At 47.7% G+C, this 23,742-nt stretch overlaps 10 protein-coding genes across 10 annotated transcripts; 7 read left to right on the top strand and 3 right to left on the bottom strand.

The window, feature by feature from the left end:
- Positions 1–69: 69 nt before the first annotated feature.
- Positions 70–2,546, bottom strand: EDB93DRAFT_1074759 (Sodium:solute symporter family-domain-containing protein; the record flags this gene model as incomplete). Its single annotated transcript, XM_041445118.1, has 9 exons — positions 70–303; positions 351–706; positions 758–1,052; positions 1,104–1,208; positions 1,262–1,371; positions 1,423–1,558; positions 1,598–1,671; positions 1,727–1,917; positions 1,957–2,546. The coding sequence occupies 9 exons, from the start codon at positions 2,544–2,546 to the stop codon at positions 70–72; spliced, it is 2,091 nt and encodes a 696-aa protein (XP_041313420.1).
- A 1,197-nt stretch (positions 2,547–3,743) lies between these two features.
- Positions 3,744–4,629, top strand: EDB93DRAFT_7213 (uncharacterized protein). Its single transcript, XM_041457220.1, has one exon. The coding sequence runs from the start codon at positions 4,088–4,090 to the stop codon at positions 4,541–4,543; it is 456 nt and encodes a 151-aa protein (XP_041313421.1). The 5' UTR covers positions 3,744–4,087; the 3' UTR covers positions 4,544–4,629.
- A 462-nt stretch (positions 4,630–5,091) lies between these two features.
- EDB93DRAFT_6980 (Thiolase, N-terminal domain-containing protein) lies at positions 5,092–6,970 on the top strand. The gene is made up of 8 exons (XM_041457133.1): positions 5,092–5,403; positions 5,459–5,489; positions 5,543–5,796; positions 5,844–6,316; positions 6,367–6,464; positions 6,516–6,624; positions 6,688–6,749; positions 6,801–6,970. The coding sequence occupies exons 1-8, from the start codon at positions 5,243–5,245 to the stop codon at positions 6,867–6,869; spliced, it is 1,257 nt and encodes a 418-aa protein (XP_041313422.1). The 5' UTR covers positions 5,092–5,242; the 3' UTR covers positions 6,870–6,970.
- EDB93DRAFT_7201 (chondroitin AC/alginate lyase) lies at positions 6,871–9,818 on the top strand. The gene is made up of 4 exons (XM_041457215.1): positions 6,871–7,413; positions 7,472–7,855; positions 7,912–9,110; positions 9,162–9,818. The coding sequence occupies exons 1-4, from the start codon at positions 7,072–7,074 to the stop codon at positions 9,583–9,585; spliced, it is 2,349 nt and encodes a 782-aa protein (XP_041313423.1). The 5' UTR covers positions 6,871–7,071; the 3' UTR covers positions 9,586–9,818.
- A 371-nt stretch (positions 9,819–10,189) lies between these two features.
- EDB93DRAFT_1099184 (uncharacterized protein) lies at positions 10,190–11,288 on the top strand (the record flags this gene model as incomplete). Its single annotated transcript, XM_041446910.1, has 2 exons — positions 10,190–10,483; positions 10,542–11,288. The coding sequence occupies 2 exons, from the start codon at positions 10,190–10,192 to the stop codon at positions 11,286–11,288; spliced, it is 1,041 nt and encodes a 346-aa protein (XP_041313424.1).
- Positions 11,289–11,648: 360 nt separating this feature from the next.
- On the bottom strand, positions 11,649–13,495 carry EDB93DRAFT_1073633 (Ima1 N-terminal domain-containing protein; the record flags this gene model as incomplete). Its single annotated transcript, XM_041445027.1, has 6 exons — positions 11,649–12,275; positions 12,332–12,490; positions 12,538–12,707; positions 12,768–13,074; positions 13,127–13,245; positions 13,294–13,495. 6 exons carry the CDS (start codon positions 13,493–13,495, stop codon positions 11,649–11,651), a joined length of 1,584 nt encoding a protein of 527 aa, XP_041313425.1.
- Positions 13,496–13,596: 101 nt separating this feature from the next.
- Positions 13,597–14,906, top strand: EDB93DRAFT_1111525 (uncharacterized protein). Its single transcript, XM_041448089.1, has 3 exons — positions 13,597–13,893; positions 13,942–14,073; positions 14,121–14,906. Exons 1-3 carry the CDS (start codon positions 13,620–13,622, stop codon positions 14,825–14,827), a joined length of 1,113 nt encoding a protein of 370 aa, XP_041313426.1. The 5' UTR covers positions 13,597–13,619; the 3' UTR covers positions 14,828–14,906.
- A 115-nt stretch (positions 14,907–15,021) lies between these two features.
- EDB93DRAFT_1244474 (glycoside hydrolase family 16 protein) lies at positions 15,022–17,698 on the top strand (the record flags this gene model as incomplete). The annotated part of the gene is made up of 17 exons (XM_041452216.1): positions 15,022–15,180; positions 15,239–15,304; positions 15,385–15,578; positions 15,633–15,723; positions 15,777–15,965; positions 16,022–16,214; positions 16,276–16,290; positions 16,340–16,360; positions 16,408–16,442; positions 16,493–16,726; positions 16,774–16,815; positions 16,863–16,992; positions 17,041–17,103; positions 17,149–17,168; positions 17,231–17,332; positions 17,380–17,549; positions 17,605–17,698. The coding sequence occupies 17 exons, from the start codon at positions 15,022–15,024 to the stop codon at positions 17,696–17,698; spliced, it is 1,818 nt and encodes a 605-aa protein (XP_041313427.1).
- A 373-nt stretch (positions 17,699–18,071) lies between these two features.
- On the bottom strand, positions 18,072–21,561 carry EDB93DRAFT_1099187 (uncharacterized protein; the record flags this gene model as incomplete). The annotated part of the gene is made up of 13 exons (XM_041446911.1): positions 18,072–18,357; positions 18,414–18,473; positions 18,523–18,663; positions 18,711–18,897; positions 18,952–19,534; positions 19,589–20,048; positions 20,101–20,417; positions 20,469–20,606; positions 20,655–20,744; positions 20,858–21,214; positions 21,263–21,322; positions 21,377–21,441; positions 21,549–21,561. The coding sequence occupies 13 exons, from the start codon at positions 21,559–21,561 to the stop codon at positions 18,072–18,074; spliced, it is 2,757 nt and encodes a 918-aa protein (XP_041313428.1).
- Positions 21,562–21,563: 2 nt separating this feature from the next.
- Positions 21,564–23,298, top strand: EDB93DRAFT_1073686 (uncharacterized protein; the record flags this gene model as incomplete). The annotated part of the gene is made up of 4 exons (XM_041445032.1): positions 21,564–21,656; positions 21,709–22,097; positions 22,146–22,389; positions 22,444–23,298. The coding sequence occupies 4 exons, from the start codon at positions 21,564–21,566 to the stop codon at positions 23,296–23,298; spliced, it is 1,581 nt and encodes a 526-aa protein (XP_041313429.1).
- Positions 23,299–23,742: the final 444 nt, after the last annotated feature.

Consider the following 23,742-nt stretch of genomic DNA (forward strand, 5'->3'; position numbering starts at 1 on the left):
AACTTCCCTTGGTACCATGAAAGCTCGACGTCTGCCACGAAACAATAGACTCCCCTCTACCAAACACAACTATGCAGCACCGTGGCTATTACTTGCAATTGTCCCCTTTCGCGCTTTACCGCCAAATATGTCCCGAATCATACCTGAGAAAATGGCCTTTATCGCTGCCCGGCTCTCCCAGAGGGGTAGGATTGATGTAATGCCAGCAGCCACGAAGAGCCATATGACACAGATGATAATCCAACCTCTGAAAAAGTTCAGAGAGAACACGTAGTGTGACAGGAACATGGGTATCGGTATAAGCTGCGATAAAGTTAATAACCCAGCGTCGACACATCATTTGCACTCACGAAAAGTACGATGAATGTCAGTATCAATGATGCCCAGGTAGCAACTTTGAGCGACTTCTGGAGCGTGGCGTATTCTTCAGCTGGGACATCAATCGTTATATCGTCTTTCGCAGATCCTACATCTACCATGGCATCTTCTTGGTTCTCTTTCTCGACAGCTGAGTTGGAGCCAGAGCCAGATGCAGAGTCCGGTAGGGTTGCTCGCTGTCGATCCATCTCTCTTGCTCGGGGATTGATTCTTTTAGTAGCAGACCAATCGAACTCGTTGTCAGGTTTGATGAGAGTGACGACTGCGGAAATGATAGCACCCGAGCAGCAAGCGCCCAGGTTTCCAGCGAGGTTGGGATACATTAGTCCTTGTTCTTCGTCAACACAAAACACGGTGTTTACAGTAAACAAAATCTTACCTGTGGTTGCGATAGTCAATTCACCGTAGTATGTTTTTGCAACGGTCAGCCATGCGATTATGCCAACCACTACTCCTCCCAATGCACCACTGATGGCAGCCTCTTTGGTCTGCTGGCGCCATACCACACTGAAGATGACTGGGCCAACAGCCCCAGTGAACAAAGTTCCAGAGAACAAGAATAGCCAGTTTAGAGACACTCCTATTCCGATCCACAACGAGGCAACACATGACATCACCAAGGCCCATACTGCGACCATTATGTGAGATACGCGTATAAGAGACTCTGGTGATGCCTGGGTATCATCATCAGTGTTCGTTCTTGGTAGCGATCAATTTTCACGCACATCAGGCTTAAAGTGGATCTGATACAGATCAAATGTGAGAATGGACGATGTCGCAATCATCTCAGAAGATGCAGCTGAGGTTACTGCCATGAAAAGCAGTATCAACTAAATTACCAGCCGTCATTCAATTATCAGTGAATTGTAAATATGCGACTCACCATAGCTGCTGCACCACCACTACCTAATAATGTCACTACACCAGCGGGGGCAGCTAGGCCAGCATTAATCTCTGCCGCTGTAAGCCCACCAGGGTACGGGAAGCTGGGACCTAGAACATCATTAGATACCTACGATTTTGAATATATGTATGTAACCTTACTTTTGGCAAGCGCTACAGCAGAAAGACCCATGATAGAGGAGAAAGTAAGAGGTACTGCAAACCAAGCAATACCACCCATAAGATAGGCTTGGACAGCAGTCTTTGCTTCTGATGCGATTGCACGTTGCCAGTAGCCCTGTTTGTGATATTAGCGAGTATCCACTTTTTATGGCACCAAATAACGAGCCTGATCCAGCATGACAGTACCAAATCCACCAGTGATCTGAATGATCATAAACGTAAGTCCATCTCAAAAAAAAAACGTCAAGTCAACGTCTGTAAAAGGGTGTAAGAGACAGCTCACAGTTAGATTTCATGGTCAAGTACGAGCCATCTTGGTTTCCAGCTACAGGTCGTTCAATACTCGCTTGTTGGAGCAAGTTGTACATTCCCTCGAAACCGCCAATGAGGTCTGCTTTTGTGTATGTCCAAAAGAAGAAGTAAAATATGAGGATCATCAAGATGAGTGTATGTGAGTAGTCGCCTGCAATAAACCTGAATCAGTGGGTTAACTCGGAAGTAATCTTCGATGACTCGCATAGGAATGTGGCGCGGAGGCCCCCAAGGATGACATAGATACAGACTCCAAGCGGAATGAGGAAGTTGGCGGCATAGATGTTCATCCCAGTGAAAGCATTAACGACTGCACTACCACCAAGTAGTAGCATACTCGAGACAATAAGATTGACGACCAGTCCAAAAGTCGCGAACATGAAGTGTGCTGTATTACCGTAACGAGCATGAACAATCTCGAGGAAGGTGTGACAGTATGGCGCAATTTGTTTAACCCGCACGGCGAGAATTGCCATAACGAATATTTGAATTGTAGCACCTGCTGCATAATAATAGCCAGCACATAGACCATATTCATAAGTCACTGTGGAGCTTTGCAAGAGTGTTGCCGCCCAGGTCCATGCCGACACGATACCAGAAGCAATAAGACCGGGTTTGACGCTGCGTGATGCTGTATTAAACTCCTCAGAAGTGGAGATTTTGTAGGTTGTATAGCGATTTTGAAGGGTTGATAAACCCATCATGATGATAGCGAAGACGAACCCGATACCGAGCACGACGCCATAGCCTGTACCTTGTGTGAGGACTTCAGCACCTGTGGTTGAAGACATTGCAACGACAGAAGGACGGGGGATGATGTATGAAAAAGTTCAGACTTTAATAGGTACGTAGGGCAACGACCCATTAAGACCGCGGTCAAAATTTGCTATCGAGTTTGCAGAGATAAGCATAAGGAATCCAAATAGGCACTCGGGTAGCCTTCTCCTTACAACATGCAACACAAACCGTGGATATCTTTAGATCTCAACAAGCGCTGGAGACGATTGCAAGACGTTGCACCTGAACTTCGAAGACGATCATAGTCGATAACTTGATGAGGTTATTGCATGCGGAGACAAGTTTGCTCGCAAGAACTCGGTGATTTTCATTAGTATCATGGTAGACTTCAATCGGACGTACTACAGATCCCAAGGCAGCATTTAATATATCATGTGGTGGGAGGAACCTGAATGCAACAGTATCATGATGACTTGGCAGTGCTTTGCTCCACCCTCTGTATCTTTGTTTAGAGGTCCAGAGCCAATGATTGTCGTGCGGCAGACCGCCAAGTGCGTAATCTTGATGATCAAGCTGACTTGTGGAAAGGCTGAGAATGAACGTAAAGTGAAGTGATAAGCTTGACAAGCCTGCAAGGGGCGCTCACACCTGGGAGACACTGGGTAAACAAACCAAAATACGTTACATATATAGCCGAACAGCTTTACGGCCCTCCGGGCATCCCAGTCGCTGTCGAGGGCGAGTTCAAATCGAATTAAAGTCGAAAATGACAAAATTCGTTTCAACTCGAACCTACCGAGCTTGGTGTAGTTTACTTCCATATCGTAATCATCATATCATCATATCTCATTGCAATTGACACGAGCTGCGGACGAGTCCAAAATGCTCGAGAATAGATACTACAAGCAGTGCGTCTTTTTCCGCGCGTTCCGGATGCGTTATGACTTGTGTCCAGATGACTTTATTTGTACGTCCGAAGAGTTGGCCAGGCTCAATCGAAATCCGCACCAGCGGGAGCTCACTATCTCAACAATGGTTGCTTCTCGATCTTTCTCTGCTGGATACAAAAAGCTCAACGTAAACTGTTCGGCGCTCAGCGCTCAGCATCCACTACTAGCACCAGCACTATTCTTCTGACTCCCGTCAACGTCGTCTCTGAACCAATGATGCACTCACCAACACCGCTGGAAACCGCGGAGCAATGCATCTAACTTGAACAGGTCAGAAAATGTGCTGAGTGCATGTTTTCTCGTTACGAAGATGCAGGTCTACAACTCGAAACAACTGAACGCACAACAGATATAGTTCGTTTCTGGGAGGTATGTCATACAATTCATTCATTGACGATTGTTATGTAGCAAAAAGGGCACACGTTCCTGCTTCTGGTTCGCGTTGCTAAGGATGTCCTACCTGCTCAGGCTTCATCCGTGCCTTCCGAGTGTATATTTTCATCCAGCAAAGAGACCTGTACTCTGTGGCGCAGTAACCTATCTCCGACCACACATTGCATGAAGCACTACAAGTTCTGAAGTTCGTCTACAAGCAAGACTACACAATATGTGGGCCTGTGACTCCGAAAGCTGTTGACGAGCTGATGGCTACTGGGAATCTTCAAGAGCTCGATCAGTTGCTCGCGAATGCAAAGGACATTGGTTCTGTCTGCTCATTGTGTAGCTACGTCGCTGTATCGCTGGCTTCTCATTGGCTGGACTACCGGTCCGTATCACTCCCGAACTCGTTACCAATTCGCGAGTCAAACAAGGCACAATTCGTGAGGTCAATTTCCCACATCGACTCGCCTCGGCGGCAACTCTGTCTGTGGTGTATGTCTCATCTCTGTGCTCTACATTCCAAATGTAACCCGTATTCCGTCTCCCTTTTCAAATTACCACATCGATTCGGCTCGGCGGCAACTCTGTCTATGATGTGTGCCCTCTACATTCGAATTGTAACCTCCCTGAATATTGCAACCGTCGGTATTCAATTTGGTGCATTTGTCCTAATCGTAGGATATGGATTCTCTTGCATCACACACATGCAGGCAAACTAGAAAACAAACCATTCCGCTTTTTCTCAAAAGTGTGAATCGAAGGGAATCTAAACGATGGTGAGCTAGCATTCGACGGCTTCCGCGACGACGGTCTGCATCTCGTGTTGAAATGTCGAGGCGCTGCGACTCAGCTGCCAGATCAGCTCATGAGAAGTAGCACAGAAAGGAGAAATCATGCTGGGAAGCAGTTATCACAAACATGCAATCGCAACGCGCAGAACTCCCTGACGTGACGAGACTTCTGTAGGTTCTTTGGGGCTTCTTGGGTATATATGGCGGCCTCACTACTTGGCGATGAGACAGTATCCTGCAAGTTCTTTGTTCTCAGTTGGCGACTTGTCGAAAACTTCTCTATGATAGTGCATAAACCCATGCGGTTCATGATTTGTACATGCATACATGTGGTGCTGTCTTATATAATCTGCGTCAGGACCTCGGATCGAGTCTAATTATAAACATAAGCACACTCCATACTTACTAGAATGCACACTGCTTAATGTGTACCAACGAGCTTTTGTACGGCCAAGCATGAGAGACATGAGTCACATGACATAGTGCTTTCTAATTAATCTGTTCCGTCTGCAGAACAGTGGCTCCGGCGTTCGGCCCACCCCAGGCTTAAAAGCTTATCCGCCGACGTCGTCGCAGCGACTTATTTACCGCTTTGCTGTCTAGGAAAGCCATTCCAAACTTGCTACTATGGCTCTGCAACGACTGCGACAACTTTCTTCGCATCTGACGGGTGCCCAAGCCACGGGCTTGGCTGCTTTGGAGCAGAAACATCCTGATGATGTGGTCATAACAATGGCCATCCGTTCTCCATTGACCAAAGCGAAGAAGGGTGCTCTGAAAGACACGATGTGAGTGCTCTAAACCATAGCTGAGCATATTATTCATGTTCGACTTCTTTGGCAGGACGGACGAACTTTTGCTGGAGATGTTCAAGGTACCTCGAGAATGATTCACTACACACCACATCGTCACTGAACAGGCCTTTAGCATGCAATAGCTCAGTCCCATGTCGATCCAAGTATTGTCGGCGACATCTGTGTAGGCACGGTGCTCACCCCTGACCCGGTTTATCATGCCAGAGAGGCTGCGTTGGCAGCGGGTTTTCCGGATTCCGTACCAATTCAAGTCGTCAACCGCTTTTGCTCTTCTGGCCTTATGGCAACAACCGTCATCTCAAATCAAATCCGCTGTGGTCAGATCGAGATTGGACTTGCTGTCGGTGCCGAGTCCATGACACAAAAGTATGTCAAGAAAATCAAATTTATCTTGCGAGGCTTAACTATGCTAGTCCTGATAAAGGCGCTCCTCCTCAGTCTGAGGCTCTTGGGGTAAATGCTGCTGCTAAGGACTGTCTTTACCCCATGGGTTGGACCAGCGAGAATGTTGCTCAAGATTTTGATATCTCGCGGGAGATTATGGACGAATACTCAGCGAAATCATATCAACGGGCTGAACACGCTCAGAACGCCGGTTACTTTGACAATGAAATTGTTCCATTCACTGTTTACGAGAAAGATCCTACCACTGGCGAACGGAAGAAGATTGTAGTCACCAAGGACGATGGCATCCGTTACGGGACAACGAAAGAGGCACTTTCGAAGATTCGGTCAGCCTTCCCTCAGTGGGGCAAATCACGCACAACGGGTGGCAACGCAAGCCAAATCACTGATGGCGCAGCAGCCATCATGATGATGACTCGGCGCAAGGCGGAGGAGCTTGGCCTTCAAATTCTAGCAAAACATATTACTACTGTTGCTACAGGTGAGGTAGAACTCCAGAATATGCATTTCCTTGCTAATTTTTTCCCCGAGGCTGCCCTCCTCGTGTGATGGGCATTGGGCCTGTGTTTGCTATTCCAATGGCTCTTCAAAATGCTGGACTGAGCATAGAAGACGTTGACTTATATGAAGTGAGTTTGGCGACTTATCGGGAGATGCATGCTCAATCACAGTACATACAGATTAACGAAGCATTTGCTTCGCAATACGTCTACTGCATCCGGGAGCTTGGCCTAAATCCAGAGAAAGTGAATGTTAACGGAGGTGCCATAGCCTTTGGCCACCCATTAGATGAGTTAAATTCCATGCGTTGTATATTTAGTACGCCAAGCTGATGTAAATTGCCTTGATCACGTTGCACTGGTGCAAGGCAGATCGTCACAGGATTAAATGAGCTCCATCGGAGAAAAGGAAAAGTATGATAATCTACCTTGTTCAACTGATCTACTTTTGACAATGCAATGCAGGTATTGGTCACTTCTATGTGTATTGGGACTGGAATGGGTGCAGCAGCGGTGTTTGTCCGAGAGATCTGACGATAATTGTATGTATTTTTGTATTTACACCAGCAGTTAGCAGCCGTGATGCCGTTGTCTCAATTAAATTTGTGGTCCAAATATTATGCAAATTCTCTTCACCTTCTGTCAACGTTTCAACGTACACACTCGCTTCTAACGCCCACTTACAGTCTCTCTTTTATTCTTTCTTCGGCTTCACCTCCAGGCCAGTTTTGCACCAATGGCGGCAAATTATGATGCACTAGGTAGTCAGGCCAGAAGTTCACCGTACGGGTCTGGAGACCCGTACTACAATGAGTCGTCAGGGTACATCACACCCGCGCAACAGCCCAAAAAGACAATCAGTAAATGGGTGAAGTTCGGTATACCCGTCGCTGTCGTCGTTATCGTTGGTGCAGTTTTGGGTGGTGTTTTGGGCAGTCACGCAAGCAAGAACGCTTCGGCTTCAAACTCGGCGGCGGCTAGCGCTGCTGCTACCTCAGCTATCAGTGCGAAAAATGATATTGGTCGTTTCGCCACAGCAACAGATAGCCAGTACTTAGTGCCTATATACCCAATGACTGTGAGTCTTGTTTATTGTCTGCATCGTCCTCGAGGTGTTGATTGCTGAAATCTTGCAGACCAACACCGCTGCATTTACTACTCCTACATTCGTCTCCACCACCAACACTAATCTTGCCTGGCCGCAAGATCCTTTCCAACCATCCAACCCTAGCCCAACTCAAGTTCGTCCTGACAGGCCTCGCCTCATTGCTCCTTCATACATGTGGGACTCCCTTCCCACCCTCATCAAAAACGATCCCTATCTTTCTGGCTGGAATGCCACTATTTTCGGCAATGCGACACAGTACATGGCCCTGCCACCCGTCGCATATTTCTTGGATGGCGGTAATGGTATTTTGGATCCTGCTCGTGAGATCAAACAACGTATCAAGGCATTCTCTTATGCATATCGCTTAACCAATGACACGAAGTGGCTGGATCGCACCTACGTCGAGTTGCAGGTATGTTTCCTGCCTTATTCAGACGTAGCTTGATGTCTGATGCCTCGCAACTATAGAATGCAGCTGGTAATCTGACTGGCGGTTGGGGCCCTGATAATTCCACGAAATGGAACCCAACTCACTTCCTCGACACTGCGGAGCTCACTGCAGCTTATGCCATCGCTTACGACTGGCTGTATGATGCGTGGACACCTTCCCAGAGAAGCTCGATCATGGCCACTATGATCACATACGGTCTTAGTAACGGAGTTATCGCTTACAGTCCCGGCAACCCGCTTCAGGTTTTATACGGCTGGTGGAACAGCAATATAGAGGGCAACTGGAACTGTGTTTGTAACAATGGTCTTACCATGGGTGCACTTGCTATCCTCGGCGATGACACCACGGGTATCGCTGCACAACTTCTTGCCTTGACCATTCCAAATGCCCTCCAGAACTGTGCTCTTGCTCCTTCTAGCGACGGCACATGGTCTGAAACTGCCAACTACTGGTACTTCGGTACTACGGGTCATGCTGAGATGGCATCTTCGTTGTTGACCGCTACTGGTTCTACATACGATCTTCTGTCCGTCAATCCCGACTTCCAGTTGACTGGCCAATACCACATGTACGTGTCTGGCCCCGGCTCCCTCTTCAACTACGGTGATTGTGGTCCAAACAAGTATTCCACCACCGCCAACTCCATGATGTTCTACGGCCAGCAATATAACATGCCGCAGTATCAACTTTTCCAACGTGATCAATTTGACGCTGCTGAACCATGGAGCATGTTTTGGTACAACCCTGCTGTTACTGGTGCTTTCTGGGATGGTCTAGCACTCGACCACTTTTTTGATAACAGCACTGATCAATGGGCTTCTATGCGATCCAGCTGGACAGATGAGAACGCTCTTTATGTTGCCGTTAAAGCAGGCACGCTGCAGGGGCACCAGACACACAACGACCTTGACTGCGGCGACTTCGTCGTTGATGCCCTTGGTGTTCGTTGGTTTGGAGAGCTTGGGTCTGGGGACTACAATTCAGTGGGCTATTTCAGCAATGACACTCAGCAAAGTCAGCGATGGCTGTACTACCGCAAAATGACGGAGGGCCAGAACACCATTTTAGTCAACCAGCAGAACCAAAATGTCGCCGCTGCTCCAACTGTCAGACATGATAGCTCAGCTACAGTTCAAGGGTCCAGTACTGTGATGAATGTTCCTGGTGACTCCAGCGCCTATTTCATTGCGGACCTGACGAGTGCATATTTTGACGTGTATGTTTGCTGACCCTTGTAAACGGAACTTGCACTGATGATCATTGGCAGTACCTCGTTCTCCCGCGGTGTTCACTTGATCAACGGACGCAAGCAGGTACTCATCCAGGATGAGATCAACGCTTCAGCCCCCATTATGTGGCGAGCACACACCAACGCAAGTGTCTCCGTCAGTTCAGATGGCTTCACGGCCACACTTACCATCGGTTCTGCAACCACCACTGTTCAAATGCTCAATCCTCCATCTGGCGCGGCGTTCACTCACACGGATGCTGTTCGGTTCTCTACTGATCCTACCCCCCCACAACCTGATCAACCTAATGATGGTGTGACTGTCCTGATAATCAGTCTGCCTAGTGGCTCCTACACGTTGGAGGTGCTCATTAGTCCACAATGGCCAGGAATGTCATCGAGTTCATACACTACCCCATCATCTGTGCCTCTGAGCCAGTGGTCGTTGACAAGCCCTTCTTAGTTCATATTTTTCTTGGACACTTTTGTTGTTATGCGATGATGAACGTTCACAAACAAGATTGAAATTTTCTCGAGTCGCAGGTTCTACGTTCGTACGAGCTTTGCTGATTAACCTACGTTTCGTTGTGCTTTCTGAGCCTTGATAATTTACGAATGAGGACACTGTGTGTTGTAGTTATACCATCTGATAGAAAACGATTGAGTTTCAGATGATTTATTTAATTTGAGCGGGCGGCTAACAATTACAATAACACTTGGTCAGTTTCCTTGACAGCACCCCACACGTTCTGTTTCCACTCCTGAACGTTAACAACGACGCTCTTTTTTCCAATCTGTCCTTTCTGCTTGGAACGACGTGATTCTGACTCGGATAGATCACTGTTACCTCACCGAGTGAGTACTTCTAGCGTGCTTGTAAAATGGTTCCATTTTGTTGACTTGTTTCAACTCTTCAACCACGACTTGTATCAACGGCTGGTCCATTTATTCGCTCGTTATTACTGTGGCCTCAATCTTGACCATTTTTTTTACGTTCTTCAGTCACCAAGGTTTAGTTTAGGCTTCAAGTTTTTCTTACCACGTACGCGCAACAAAATCTAGTGAAGATGCCCAAACTTGCTTTCTTTTTCTACACCACACTCGTTCTTTCCTTGGTCATTGCCTCAGACGCAAAAGCATTCGACCCGAATCATCAACTCAGCCACAACCGCTTCCTCAAGAAGCGAGCACCGGCTCCCCAGACCGGTGGTTTCACTCCTTTTGGTCCCACTGTCATCGGAGCAGGGGCTAATCCTCTGACTCCAACCACTCCTGCAGCAACGCAGGCCGCGTCAACGGCGACCACAGCTGATAGCACATCCATATCTTCTGTATCCTCTTCATCCTCTTCTCCCACTTCAGTGAGTTTCACCATATCCACCTTGAAATATTATGCAGCAGCTGAAATCGCGTCGATAGAGTTCCGTTGGGACAGTGCAAAGTTCAGTCAGTCAAGCTTTACCGACGACGACGAGCTTGACTTCTTCATCGACATCTTCATCCTCTACCTCCTCGACGAGCATTCAATCAACATCGTCAACACCATCGACCACCCAAATTGTTCAATCTAGTCCTCCTGCAACTGCTGCTGCACCTGCACAGGAGGGCTCTCCCACCTCCCAGTCAGTCGTACTTATCACCAACACTGCTTCTTCAACCGCAAGTGCAAGTGCCACACCATCTTCCTTGTCTTCCTCTTCTGCCGGTATCACGCACGCTGCCCTCATCGTCCTCATTGTCATTGCTGCAAGTGTCGGTGGTTCCATCATCATCTGGACCATCATTCGCAAGTGGAAGTTTGGCAAATCTTCCAGCTTCGATGGCCGCATGCAGCCCATTGACTGGCAGCCGAGTAACGACATGGATGATGATGGTGGTATTCCCGGTCGTAACCGCCGTAACTCCACCGCATCATCGTTTCACTCTGGCTCTGGCCATGCTGGCATTGGTGCAACGACGCTCAGCCCAATCCCTGACCATGATTTTACTGCAGGGCCTGTCAACCTCGCACCTGTTGGCGGTTATGCTGACCTTGCGCGTGGTCCCAGTCCTCAGCCCATGATGCATGAACTCGCGCGCGGTCCGAGTTTCAACGCACGTCAGTATCAGTCTGATCAGTATGGCGTTCCGCTTCACCATGGCGCGTACGCTACGCACGGATACTAAGCTAGGAGAAAAGGCGCGGAGAACAGCAATTCTTTATCCCTCGTAGAGTCGAGTTGGAGACGCTATTCATCGGTCACCTCTTTATTCTATCATATCAGTCAATAACATCAGCTTGCTGAACCATGCATTCGCTTCATTATCGTATGCGGCTCTAGACCACAAACGTTATGCTTATATTCCTCAAGTCATTGTATTTTCATTCCTTTCCAGCCGTACATATATACCCCGTTGCTATTTTTGTCTTGATGTTATGCATTACTGGCCAAACAATGCGGTCGGGTACTCATTTTGGTCTGAATGAAACACTGCGGTTTGTGCAGGTCACAAATGAATATACTATAATCTACAATGTAGTTGGAGTTAGGTCAATTTCCTTCGCGTCGTTTGCATTTCTTGCAAGAAATTGAACCCTAAAGCGGCGAGAGGGACGAGGATCAACGCAGCACCTGTCCACCACCAGCGTGTCACAAACAGACGTAGGGTAGTTCGTATATGCGTGGGATGTGCATCAGACGAAGGCTTCTGATCTCTATCGTCCAATTTGGTACTTGCGAACAAGGACTCCAGGCCCGTAGGCCGTTCTGGAGGGAAGAAGCGCTGTGGCCTGACCCACGAACCATCATCATCGTCATGAAGAATATTCCTCGGCTTTACGGGAGAAGGAACCGTAGGGGTCCAGTCCATAGCATCGTCATCGTCGTCTTCATCTTTCGTTTGAGAGCCTGTGTACGTGGAGTTGGATGCCATGAGAGAAGGAAGGCCGAATATCGGGTTACTAGGTGAGATTATGGGATTTGATGAGAGTGAGAGTGATGCGAGGAGGTCTGGTTCGCTAGCGGTTCGCGTGTGGGGTGCAGGCGAAGGACGAGGAGAGAGTTCAGGCGTAGGATGTGGAGAGGCGGCTAGATGCTGGTGACTAGAGGTATCAATCAAGCGAATTGGCGGGGGTTTCTGTACACGCAGCGCGACGAATGAGGTAGCAAAGATCTAAGCGCATGGGGCAGGTAAATATGCAAGAAGGGAGTATGTGGAATTGCACTTACGGAAACTTCAGCGATGAGTGATATTAGACAATAGTAATGCGTTCGTGATGAATTCGGATATCGCGAAAAATGCAAGTAGTCCCGAGAAGGCGAGTACAATGCTAGTGTGAGAAGAATAGACGAGAGCAATCTGGAGAACCATGCGGTCATTTGCAGAATCTGGTAGTGTATCAGTAAATTAAAGTCCGATTACCGTATGAACTGACAATGTAATGTTTCTTGCCCCGAACGCGGATATCACGACCTTGCATTCGCGCCTTCCTGAAGGAGTAGTATGTCGGGTCCCATGCAGTCCAAAATAGACTACATAGAGCGATAAGAGGAAGAGCCTGTCGCACATGACCTAGTACATCGGGAAAATGGAATTTTAAGATGACTGTGACATGATAATCAGATATGATGGTGAAGCCAGGGCTGTGATAATGTGTTGACGCACCAGATGAGTGAACGACAACAGCCACCGCTAACGTCATAAACCACAGAAGCCCTCTTAGTCTCCACAGAAACAAATGAGTCTGAAGTTTTTCCCTTTCCCTGTTGGATCCCGAAACTTGTTTCTGCTTCTCCTTGCCTCTACTGTCATTTAACCACCCGCCCAAGGCCTTTGTCCGAGCCATGTGATCTTTCTTTCTAATCTCCTCTTCGACAGCAGGCATACAGTTGGCACACACCGGAGGATATCGGACGTGCAACGATTCACGATATTCTGGAAGTTTCTCCAAACGATGTGCGTAGTCCGGATGCTGTTCATGAGGCTTAGTGTAATAAAACGCGTGTAAAAAGGGCGGTTCCCACATGTGGTGGCGGTAGGTAGTTTGAGAGAAGGTTGACCAAGAGCATTTGGTTTGTCTGGCATGTATGACAAAACTGACCGGTTCCGTACATGGATGGCAGGCGGTCTTTGCTGGGAGAGGCTGCCAATAAATTAGAGCGTGAATAGCAACGAGAAATTTGAAGCTTACCTCGTTTGGCAAAAGACTTTGAGTTCAGGGATTCATCATGCATGGCAGGTTCATCTGACATGATTTCGCCGTTCGCATCATAGCGGTTCCAACAGTCACAGTGCGGACAACGAAAAGATCGTTGATCTGGCGGTGCAGGCTTGATGGTAGACCTACAGAAAAAGCAGATTATACTACTGGTGTGACGAAAGAGAGTTGGCATTTGAGTTCAAGCCGTATTAGCTGGAGGAGCAGTGCGGCGAGTGAATGAAATTGGTGTTGTTTACAAATTGACAAGAATGGAAAAAATTGCTCCTCTCGTTTGTAGGCTTTTATTCTGGTCGACAATGTCACTGGCCCCAACGCACACAACGCCCAGAGGTCAAGTAGTCTTACAGCCCACATATTTCACGTGCTCCTTATTTGTGGACCCTGCTCGTGAAGACATTGACCACCTTGTTCGTGTCTATGCCGAGCGATATGCTAGGTCTCCGATTCCACAGCCATTTATGCTTTTCAAGGATATCTGGAACAACCAAGGATGGGCGTGGCTGCATTTCAAGGTTTTTGATACCAGATCTCGTGATGCTTTTCTAAAAGTCACCATGCAACTCCTATCAGGTAGGATTATGATTCATCTCCTGAGCGCGTACTCATCGTCGTATACAGAACGGTTAGCAGAATCCGAGTATCCTCTTACTAGAGCTGCTGCTCTGTTTGGCCTTTACACGTTCTTTGCAACTCAGCCATCAACGTCAGCTCCGCCGTTACATGCTCTCGCTCATCTTGCCGTAACAATCGGTAAGCCGCTTTTGTGCTCTGAGACAGCATAACTCACTGGGTCTCAGACATGTATCAGTCTTTACTGAAGCTGCCTGACGTACTCGAAACGGATTTCCTACGCCCTTTAAGACCCTACATAATACATGTACTTTCTGCCTTGCAAAAAGCTCAATTCTTTCATATACTGCCCCCGTCTAATTTGTACCCGCATAATCCGCGAGAACTGCCCAGGGAAAAATTTATCTCAGATGGGTACGAACAGGCAGCTTATGCTACCACAACCAAGAAGAAAGGTCGACCGTCCAAGCATGACAAGTTGAAGAAATCCAAGGACGCTGTCGTTGCACTGGACAAGTGGCTAGACAAAACTGCATATACATATCAACCATCTCGGAATACAAGTGTCGAGGCTCCACAGCCTGTCACCACGCATATTCTACTTTCACATCCGCCGAGCATGACACGGAACAATTACCGGGCCAAAAAATCGGAGTTGTTAGAGAAGCTCGAGCCCGATTATCCGCATGCGACGACTGAGAGCCTTGGACGATCAGCTTTGGAACGAGCGAACTTGGGGGTTGTTAGCAGGTTACAAAAAATCGACGAGGAAGCGGCAGCAAAGGGAATGGAGATTGGGGGAGAAGGCGGCGAGCGGACTGGATTACGTCGTGTGGAAAGAGCCGCTGATGAACTTGGTAAAATTGGGTTGCTAGGAAGCCGTAGTGGTCTACTTGGTCTGTTAGAAGGGGCAGGGATCGTGGAACAGCCATAGAGAAAACCATGCCGTTTGGATATATATTATTTTAAAACAATATCCCCTGTCAGCGCTTCCCACGACAAATTGAGGTTTGTTGAGACTCTCCTCCCGCCGGCGCTGCAAAATTCAGATATCTAAACTGTAACACTTAGTCCCCCTCATAAAATCCTTAACGCTCTTTATATTCAATCCAATCGTTCTGCCTTTAGATGGCTTCTGATAGCCAAAGACATTTTCATTCTCAAACTCTTCCAAATGCTCCTTCAACAGCAACTCTTCTTCCATCTGGAGGGGGCTACCAGGTCGTGCAGGCCGCGTTTGCTAGGGCCCCCCCGTCCTTGAGAAGCATGCAAAGCTACAATACCCTTGTTCGTCGTCAACTTTATATGACAGCCTTCACGTAATATGTTCTGAATGTTCTTCCAGAGCGAGTCGCCTTACAGCAGTGCTGGGCGGACAGCGTCTCTCCAAGACCAGTCAATATCTGAAAAGGTACGTCACGATATACACCAATATGCGCCCTTTTCAATTTAGCTGCGTCTCGCCGATTCCTAATGCAATATTTACTACAGTTCTCCCTTTCTCCCGATCCATCTTCATGGGGTGCTACTCTTGCCATGAACCTCGAAGAACCAGATGATGAGCTTCATAATCCGGATCCTCGTCGAGACCGCAACAATGACCGTGGCGGTTCTGTTTTCACTTACAGAGGTTTAACCAACCTCGGCTGCCTGATCTTTCTTGCTGTTGGAATGGTGGCTCTATTGTACGCCCACACCATTCGTGTCAACCTAGTCCCTGGGATTGACATACTCTTCAGTGCCGGATACCCTATGATTTCCTATTTCACAAAGCATTCTCTTTCAAACGAGGGCGGATTCAACATTGGTGGAATTAATGCGAGCGGACAGGTAAGTCTTCACATCTTCTCTTTATGTTACAAATGCCTATTACGACTGCGAAGATCCCCACTATGACAAATAATTATGGTCTTATTGATGTGGATACCCCGTCATCCGCCCATACCTACACGTCTTTTGCAGACTCCTCGAAATGGCAGTTAGTTTTCAGTGATGAATTCGAAGTAGAAGGCCGGACCTTCTGGCCTGGAGATGATCCGTATTGGGAGGCTGTAAACCTTCATTATTGGCAGGTAAATAATATACTCCTGCAGGTATTGGCTTTAGCTGAAACATAAATCGTTATTAGACCAATGACCTTGAATGGTATTACCCTGGTCAGGTGACGACCAAGAATGGCGCGTTGGAAATCACCTTATCTGAAAGGGAAATGAACAACTTGAGTTTCACAAGTGGATTGATCTCCACTTGGAATAAGTTCTGCTTCACAGGTGGTATGGTTCTGGCGTCAGTGAGTTTACCAGGGACAAACAACGTCAGCGGTGCGCATAATGACATGTTGTGTGTTTGATATTTTACCGATCTTTTGCTTCTGTCAACTAGGTCTGTGGCCGGCAGGTACGAAACGAAGTTATTCATTTTTGCGAGTGTACTAACATGATCTCAGTGTGGTCGATGGGCAACCTCGGTTAGTAGCGTCGTATTTTGAAAGCGCTATCATCTGACAATTCACAGGACGAGTCGGGTACGGCGCAAGCCTTGAGGGAATGGTAGGCTCCCCTTCTCATGCTCGAAAATTGATCACTGATCAACGTGTCAGTGGCCTTACTCTTATGATGCTTGCGACGTTGGTACAGCCCCCAACCAGACGATCAACGGTGCACCAGCGGCAGCTGTTACTGGCAACCCGTACGATAACACCGCCCTTTCGTATCTTCCTGGCCAGCGTTTATCAAGGTGCACTTGCAAAGGAGAATCCCATCCGGGACCCGTTCACTCAGATGGGACATATGTTGGTCGGTCTGCACCCGAAATTGATGTTTTCGAATCACAGGTGTGGTAGTTCATTTTTGATTCTGATAGGTTTCTCAACAATCGTAGGTCATCCTCGAAGGCCAAGTTTCTCAATCTGCGCAGTGGGCTGTAAGTGGACGGTCTTAAGTACGCGTCTTGACTCACGATGCAGCCAGCCTATGAATTATGCGTACCAATGGTCCAACACGTCGCAAAACTATCAAATTCCTAACTCAGATGTCACCCAACTTAACTCGTACCTCGGCGGTGTCTATCAGCAGTCCACGTCTGGTGTCACGAATACAAGTAAATCCCATTTATCTTGTAACTGTTCAGACGCTAACCAGATTTTAGACCAGAGTTGCTACACGCAAAACACTGGCTGCTTTTCGACATATGGATACGAGTATAAGCCAGGTATTTATTGTCTTTAGTATTTTGCATGAGTTAACACTGTCATAGGTTACTCAGCTGATGGAGGCGTAAGTAAAACCCACAAATTTCCCATGGTCATTATTGATGCCGTCTTTACGCAGTACATCAGTTGGATCACAATGATGTCGTTGGGTGGACCCTTGATGCCGGCGCATTGGTAGCTGATCCTGTGACTGAAATTTCAGACAGACCAATCCCCCAGGAGCCAATGGTAAGAATATTGTTTTTGGGTTGTTCTTTAGCTCACGCTCTTCGTAGTACCTTATCACCAACTTGGGCATTTCTGAGAACTTCCAAACGGTCGACTTCACAAATCTGGTTTTCCCAGCTACCATGCGGATAGATTGGATTCGTGTCTACCAGCCTCAAGGCTCAATCAACATCGGCTGTGACCCTAAGGATTTCCCGACAGCTGCATATATCAATGAGTACGTGCTACACTTTTACTAATACTGATTTAGTTGCTCATGCTCGTGCGTTCAGGTATCTTGAGGCATACACAAATCCGAACCTGACGACTTGGAGGACTGACTTCAAACAACCATTCCCTAAGAACAACCTCACTACCGGGTGCTAGCGGTACACGTATACTGATTCGGTCATCCATTTTTCATTGTTGTTGTTCTTATGGACCTCGATACTGCCGTACTGGTATCATCCAGACTTGTTGTCTGTCATTTCTAGGATTTCATTCGTTCTTGTATTCCTCAGGGACCTTGTGCACAATTCTTTATATTCTACGTCCTCTTTGTCCTCCCCATACTGTTTGAATTCTTTGTAGAGGTCCGCATGTCGTCTACACCTATGTTCAACGGGCATATTTGGGTATATCATATTTTTATAGGAATTCATAGTGGGTGTAACCCGAATTCATTCATACTGCTTGCGATTAATTCCGTATTCGAATATATCCAATAAAGACAAGTTGAAGACATAATAGAAATAAAATCCTACATCCGGTGAAGAAGCGTTTGCAGTTTGGACAGTGTCCGTTCCAGCATAATAATACCGCCTGCAGTCAGGCGGGGTACTGCAAGATTCTCATCTGCCTCTGCGTTTTCTGGGCCCGACTGGCTCTTCTGGATCAGTGCTCGGGAGTCGTCCAGGACTTTGGATAGCCTGCCCTGGGTATTGTACAACCAGTTGATCTCTGCTTCTAGCCCACCAAGAGGAATCTCCAAGGCGCGACGAACGAATCCACGGGATAGCACATATGCCTTCTCACTATAGAGTCGGCTAATATAATGTGATGGAGTAAGTCACAGGTACGAGGAAATCAGCGTGGACGCCACCTGTTAACCATGCCTTCCTCAGTACCCCTCAATTTTTCGTACGCAGGTTCACAAAACCACCTGGAAAACACTCAGCCAGTTTTTAAAAAGACAGCATTCAGAAACCTACGGCTCTTTCACCAACACCAGACCCTGTATCGACACAAAGGCCTGGAGAAGTGAAGATCTTGCCGCGCTCCACGTTTCCGTGCGATCTCCAGTCCATGTCCCGAGGATGGACAAACAAACTTTGCCCTCCTCGTACAAGTTTCTGAGTTCTGATTAGCCGAGAGCAGCGCTTCCTTCATCCTCACTCACGGATTAACGCGACCGTTGCCGTTGGTCCAGCTCAAGAAGTGGGCGATCGGTGGACTTTGAGGGAAGTTTGAGTCAAGCATCCAATCTATTACAAACGGTGCGTCTTCATAGGGTGTGTTCTCCGGTCCAATAATGAGGCATCTCAATAGATCTGCACGGTCCTCATACGCACGGACGAGAATTGAATCTATTTTCATTAGTATATGTGAAGTAGATATGAGGAATGAGGAATGATACAGACCTGGTAGACTGGTTGAGAGCGCACGGTACTCCTTTGTCAAACGCGCGAGGAAATTCTTCGATGGCTTATTCGACACAGATGAATAAAATGCATGATCATGGGGTGCACTTGGGAGAACCTCGAACTTTTTCCATGGAGAATCGGCATCACCATCGTCATCCTCCTGGACAATAATCTCTTGGGTACTATCTGGTGATGTGTTGGACGACGAGACTGGGAATGGTGAGACCGAATCAGTCACGTCTGGTGTCACATCGCGTGATATCAGAGGGATACTATCGCCCAAGACATCAATTTCGTCAACCCAGGTGTCCACATCCATTCCACCGCCATCCTCATCACTATCATCCTCGTCTTCCCATTCTGAATCGTCATGGTCGTAGTGCCATGCGTCACTTGCATCTAGATGCCACACACCCTCGGCGTTGTCGATATGAGAGCCTTGATCGGATCCGTCTTCACCCTCCCAGCCATCATCCTCAAATTGTTCAAGAGTGTCGTAAAGCTTTGTCAGCCGTGAGAGAGGGTATATAGCCAGAGATCCATTCGGATGGGTGACATCGACTGTTCCGTCTAGACGAAGCTTCGAATTGAAGTTAGTTCAGAAACAGATCGTGCGATTCGGTAGGGGACTCACCCCAGTGACCTCTCCAAACCATGACAGAGATGCATCGTCCCGCGTTGGATGCTTGACACGGGAAACAATGGGCTTTTCTTTTCGTTCGGATGCTATTTTCGTCCCCATATCTGCCATCGTGCGCCTCCAACCGCTGAATTCTCCATCGGGCCTAACTGGCACCTCTCTCACCCACTCCTCGATCTCGCCGATTCTCGGAACTCTGGGTGATTCAAAACCATTTGAGGTGCCTTCACGGTGGATGAACACCCTGTCGCCGCGACGCATGCCGAGATGAGTGTGTGGAGTGCCTGCCGTCCAATCACTGACACCATTGGGATCGAGTTCAAGAACTGAGACAGTTTCAGTCTTGCCAGTATTCGTGAGACGAATGACGGCGACTCGATCGGTGGAATTGACCGATTGAACGACGGCTGCGTGCTCTTCATGCTCTAGTTTCCATAAGACGTGGTCGCCTGGCCTGAGGAACCATGGGTTATTCAATGACATATCAGACAGTGAATAAACCTTACCAGCAGTCATATTCATCTGGATTCAGGTACGGAATCAGCTCTGTGGAGGGGAGGCTCTCCTGTGATCCATCTTGCCAAAGAACATTGACGACCGTTTTCGTCTCCCTCACGCACAGGGTCTTAATCGTCATTGCGCCGTTTGGTTCTGACTCAACACCGTATCTTGTGACAGGCACACCTACATCATTCTCCAACAGAACCTTATCCCCGACACGTACATCATCCAAACGCATTCTAATGACTGTTAGTTTAGTCAAATCTTCGCCAGACCAGAAACGTGCTGGTCGCTGTTTGAGTTGGGCGACACTAGGATCCAACTACATAATGTGGTGAGAATGTGAGGGACTGAAAAAGATAAGGAGACCTACGCTTTGATTTACCGCTAGCCAGCAGATGGCTAGTATTGTGCGCTTCATATCTATGACGGTGTCATCTGGGCTAGGTAGTGGGGCTCCTTTAGGATAGTTCACTATCCCGTGAAGTGTTTCTGGGTTTGGTAGGATGTCCTTAAGAAAGTGAGTGCATAGAACAATCGACACCCAGGTGAAACCTACCGGCCCCTTGTCACCGATTGTGAGACGAGAGCTAATCTCGGGCAAGCGGACGAAGGCGCCAGATGCGGAAACAAGAAGTTCGTCAAATAGCTATGGGAATCATCAATCATCACGTCTTTGTACCATAGTTATTGGACAAACCTCTATGACCTTCATGTGGGAACTCAGCATGTCATTTCGACTTGCGAGACATTGAAGCGCACCTGTCCAATCCAGTCATCATAGATCACATAGTCTCCACCGTCAACGTCTGTAGCACGTCTGACCTCCTTGATATCTCTCCAACCCTCTACTTGCTCTCCGCTGATTGCGTGCACAAGCCGTGTTTTTGCCTCAATGCTGGTCACCACGCCAGAACGAACATCATCAACGCTACGCTTGCAATAATCCCCGGACTGAAATGTTCTATCTACGAGCTCATAGTCAGACTCCGGGACGATGTCGCGAACACCCCCTGGGAAGAATGAGACCCCAATCTCGCCACGATCAAGGGATCTCATTAAGGGGTCCGTGAATGGACTTGGGAGTGGTGGGATATCCTCGGCATCATGCCAGCATCTCTGTTAATTGCATGAGCTATGTGTAGAGTCCAGCGGGTACATACTCACAAGTACAATTCCATATAAATTTGGCGAGTCGATGCGACGCACAATATCCTCCTGGTAGAACTTTATGGGCCGGAGTAAATTGAAAACATTCATGATAATAACACAGACACACACCTTGGTGTGCAATCCTGTCCTATGGGCGGTGGTCATTACCACAGCAACCTGAGAGGAAGATATGTCTGAGAACTGGTCGAATAAGAAGAGAACAAAACACCGCTAACTGCCATGATCTATAGGTCACGTGCAATATGAGGCACTATCTCTGATCCTGCCGAACTACACTTACACACCACCGTCATCTATGGAAAATCCGATATTAACCTCGCTGCCTGTGGAACTTATTATTAATATCATTTCTTTGCTGGACTGGAGAACAATATTGGTTTGCCGGGAGGTGTGCACAACGGGTATTCTTGAAAGTCGACCGTACTCATGTCATAGTACAGGTTTGCAGGTTATTCCACTCAATTGTAGAAGAAGATAGAGCTCAATATGAAATCGAGCTTGCTGTGTCTGGTATGGTGGACGGCCCTCCAAGCACATTTTCTACCTCAGATCGGCTCGCACTTCTTAAGGAACGTAAGGCTGCATGGGAGTCTCTGAGATGGGTAGAATCGCAGGATTTCTCGATGATGCAGGGACACATCTGGGAGTTATACGGCAATGTGTTTGCGCAATCTAGCACGCCAGATGTCCTTCACTTCCGTCAGCTGCCATCAAAGTATAGGAAAATCGAAGAAAAAGAATGGAGTGTGACGCTGGACATGCACGTTCGAGATTTCACAATGGATCCTGCACAAGATCTTCTAGTGCTCATCGAAGAGCCCACCTTGCTGTATGTTGCTTCACTGCTGTGTATTTATCAAATCTGACACATCAGCAGCCCTAATACCAACACCACTACCTGTAGCATCCGGATCCATTTACGTTCCCTTACCACAGGAGACAGGCACAGATTAGCGCCTCAACCAGCCATCCTCATTCATGAACTCGATGCGCGGAACGTCCGAGCAACGTACACATTACGAGTGTGCGATAATCTCTTGGGTATCTTTTTCGACTATGAGCGTGAAGATGCAGACCCTGAACTTACTGTATGGGACTGGACAACGGGCAAAGTCATTTTTGTAATTGTAATCGTTTAAGGTTCTGTGGAGCCACCCTCTGATCGTCATTTTTAGACATGGTGCTTCGATTCCGAGATTGTGACATTCGCATTCCTCAACAGTCGCTTTTTGCTAGTGGGCAGCGCCTTTGGCTCCGGGGATATAGACATCCAGGCCCAGCTCTACGTGTTTGATATGACCAAGCCATCTAGCAAAAAGTTTGGTCGACGGACGGACTATTTTTGCGTGTTTCTTTGGCCCGAATTCGATTTCTGGGCCAACCCGGTGGATTTGTCAATCCGCTCTGATCCGTCGCCTACCTGGCAGCCTAATTCAAAGGCTCAATTACCCTTCTCAACGGCGCCTGGCAACAGGCTCTTCATCATAACAGTCTCCTTGATGACTAATCACCGTATCATCCCTTACGATACGTTCGTTCCAGCTGATACATTGCTATCCCATATCGAAGCCCTTTCTACGGAGGTTCGCTGCCGTGAAATCGAATGGGATGAGTGGGGCCCCACAGGCACACGTTTGATGCGGTCTTCTTCCCTACATGATTCCGTCTGGGTGTGCTACGTATTCGGGACCAAATTCGTGTCTCTTACTGAGCCAACTCTCACGTCTCCGCAGACTTTGGAGATACGGGATTTCAACCAGCTTGCAATAAAGCGAGATGCCAAAGTTCAAGATGGTATTAGCCATCATGTACATGATACGACGGTGGTTCGCAAAGTCTTTGCGAACGAAATCCACACGAGTCTACCCTACCGGGTTATTAAGCGCACTCTACCTCCACATTCTTCTCTGGAACCAATTTTTACTGCTGCCATGTGCAGTGAAGACAACCTCATTTTGGTGGATGTAAGCATGCCACACGCTTACCGTACCGAACGCTTCTCTAACGTCGCGCGCCGATTTGCAGTCTAGTAGCCGGCATCTTCGCCTTCTCACGTTTTGAGCATTGCAGACCATTGCGATTTCCAAAAGACAATTAAAAGGCTGCACGTCAAGGCCACCTGAATCCTGCACTTCCAGTTGTGTGGCAACTACCCAACTTCCAATTTCACTATGCTCAAGTGATATAGGCCAAAACGAGTCAGATATTCGAGGAACTCGGTCCGTTCGCAACAAGTGATAATATTGAAAAGAAGTGTGCACCGTATTTTGTTGGCAAAGCTTCCTGCAGCTGGCTACGTAGCAGTGGTGGGGTGTGGGCATGTCAGCATGTTCGTAGGCAAGGAGCCATTATGCCGCAGTGCCCTCGCGGATGGGCATTTCTTCCAGCACCTTCCTGAACTTTCGTATTCGAAGCGTCGTTTATGAAAATCGGAATCATGCTTCTGCGAAAATGGCTCATTACTAGTAGTAGTA

The sequence above is a fragment of the Suillus bovinus genome (assembly GCF_016758785.1).
Source record: "Suillus bovinus strain UH-Sbo-P2 chromosome Unknown EDB93scaffold_1, whole genome shotgun sequence".
Taxonomy (NCBI): domain Eukaryota; kingdom Fungi; phylum Basidiomycota; class Agaricomycetes; order Boletales; family Suillaceae; genus Suillus; species Suillus bovinus.

Coding starts and splice junctions, on each gene's coding strand:
- EDB93DRAFT_6980 (XM_041457133.1), top strand. CDS start 5,243: ATGGCTCTGCAACGACTGCGACAACTTTCTTCGCATCTGACGGGTGCC. Junction 5,404..5,458: donor GGTGCTCTGAAAGACACGAT/GTGAGTGCTCTA, acceptor CTTCTTTGGCAG/GACGGACGAACTTTTGCTGG. Junction 5,490..5,542: donor TTTTGCTGGAGATGTTCAAG/GTACCTCGAGAA, acceptor ACAGGCCTTTAG/CATGCAATAGCTCAGTCCCA.
- EDB93DRAFT_7213 (XM_041457220.1), top strand. CDS start 4,088: ATGGCTACTGGGAATCTTCAAGAGCTCGATCAGTTGCTCGCGAATGCA.
- EDB93DRAFT_7201 (XM_041457215.1), top strand. CDS start 7,072: ATGGCGGCAAATTATGATGCACTAGGTAGTCAGGCCAGAAGTTCACCG. Junction 7,414..7,471: donor TGCCTATATACCCAATGACT/GTGAGTCTTGTT, acceptor GAAATCTTGCAG/ACCAACACCGCTGCATTTAC. Junction 7,856..7,911: donor GCACCTACGTCGAGTTGCAG/GTATGTTTCCTG, acceptor TCGCAACTATAG/AATGCAGCTGGTAATCTGAC.
- EDB93DRAFT_1111525 (XM_041448089.1), top strand. CDS start 13,620: ATGTCACTGGCCCCAACGCACACAACGCCCAGAGGTCAAGTAGTCTTA. Junction 13,894..13,941: donor CACCATGCAACTCCTATCAG/GTAGGATTATGA, acceptor CGTCGTATACAG/AACGGTTAGCAGAATCCGAG. Junction 14,074..14,120: donor TCATCTTGCCGTAACAATCG/GTAAGCCGCTTT, acceptor ACTGGGTCTCAG/ACATGTATCAGTCTTTACTG.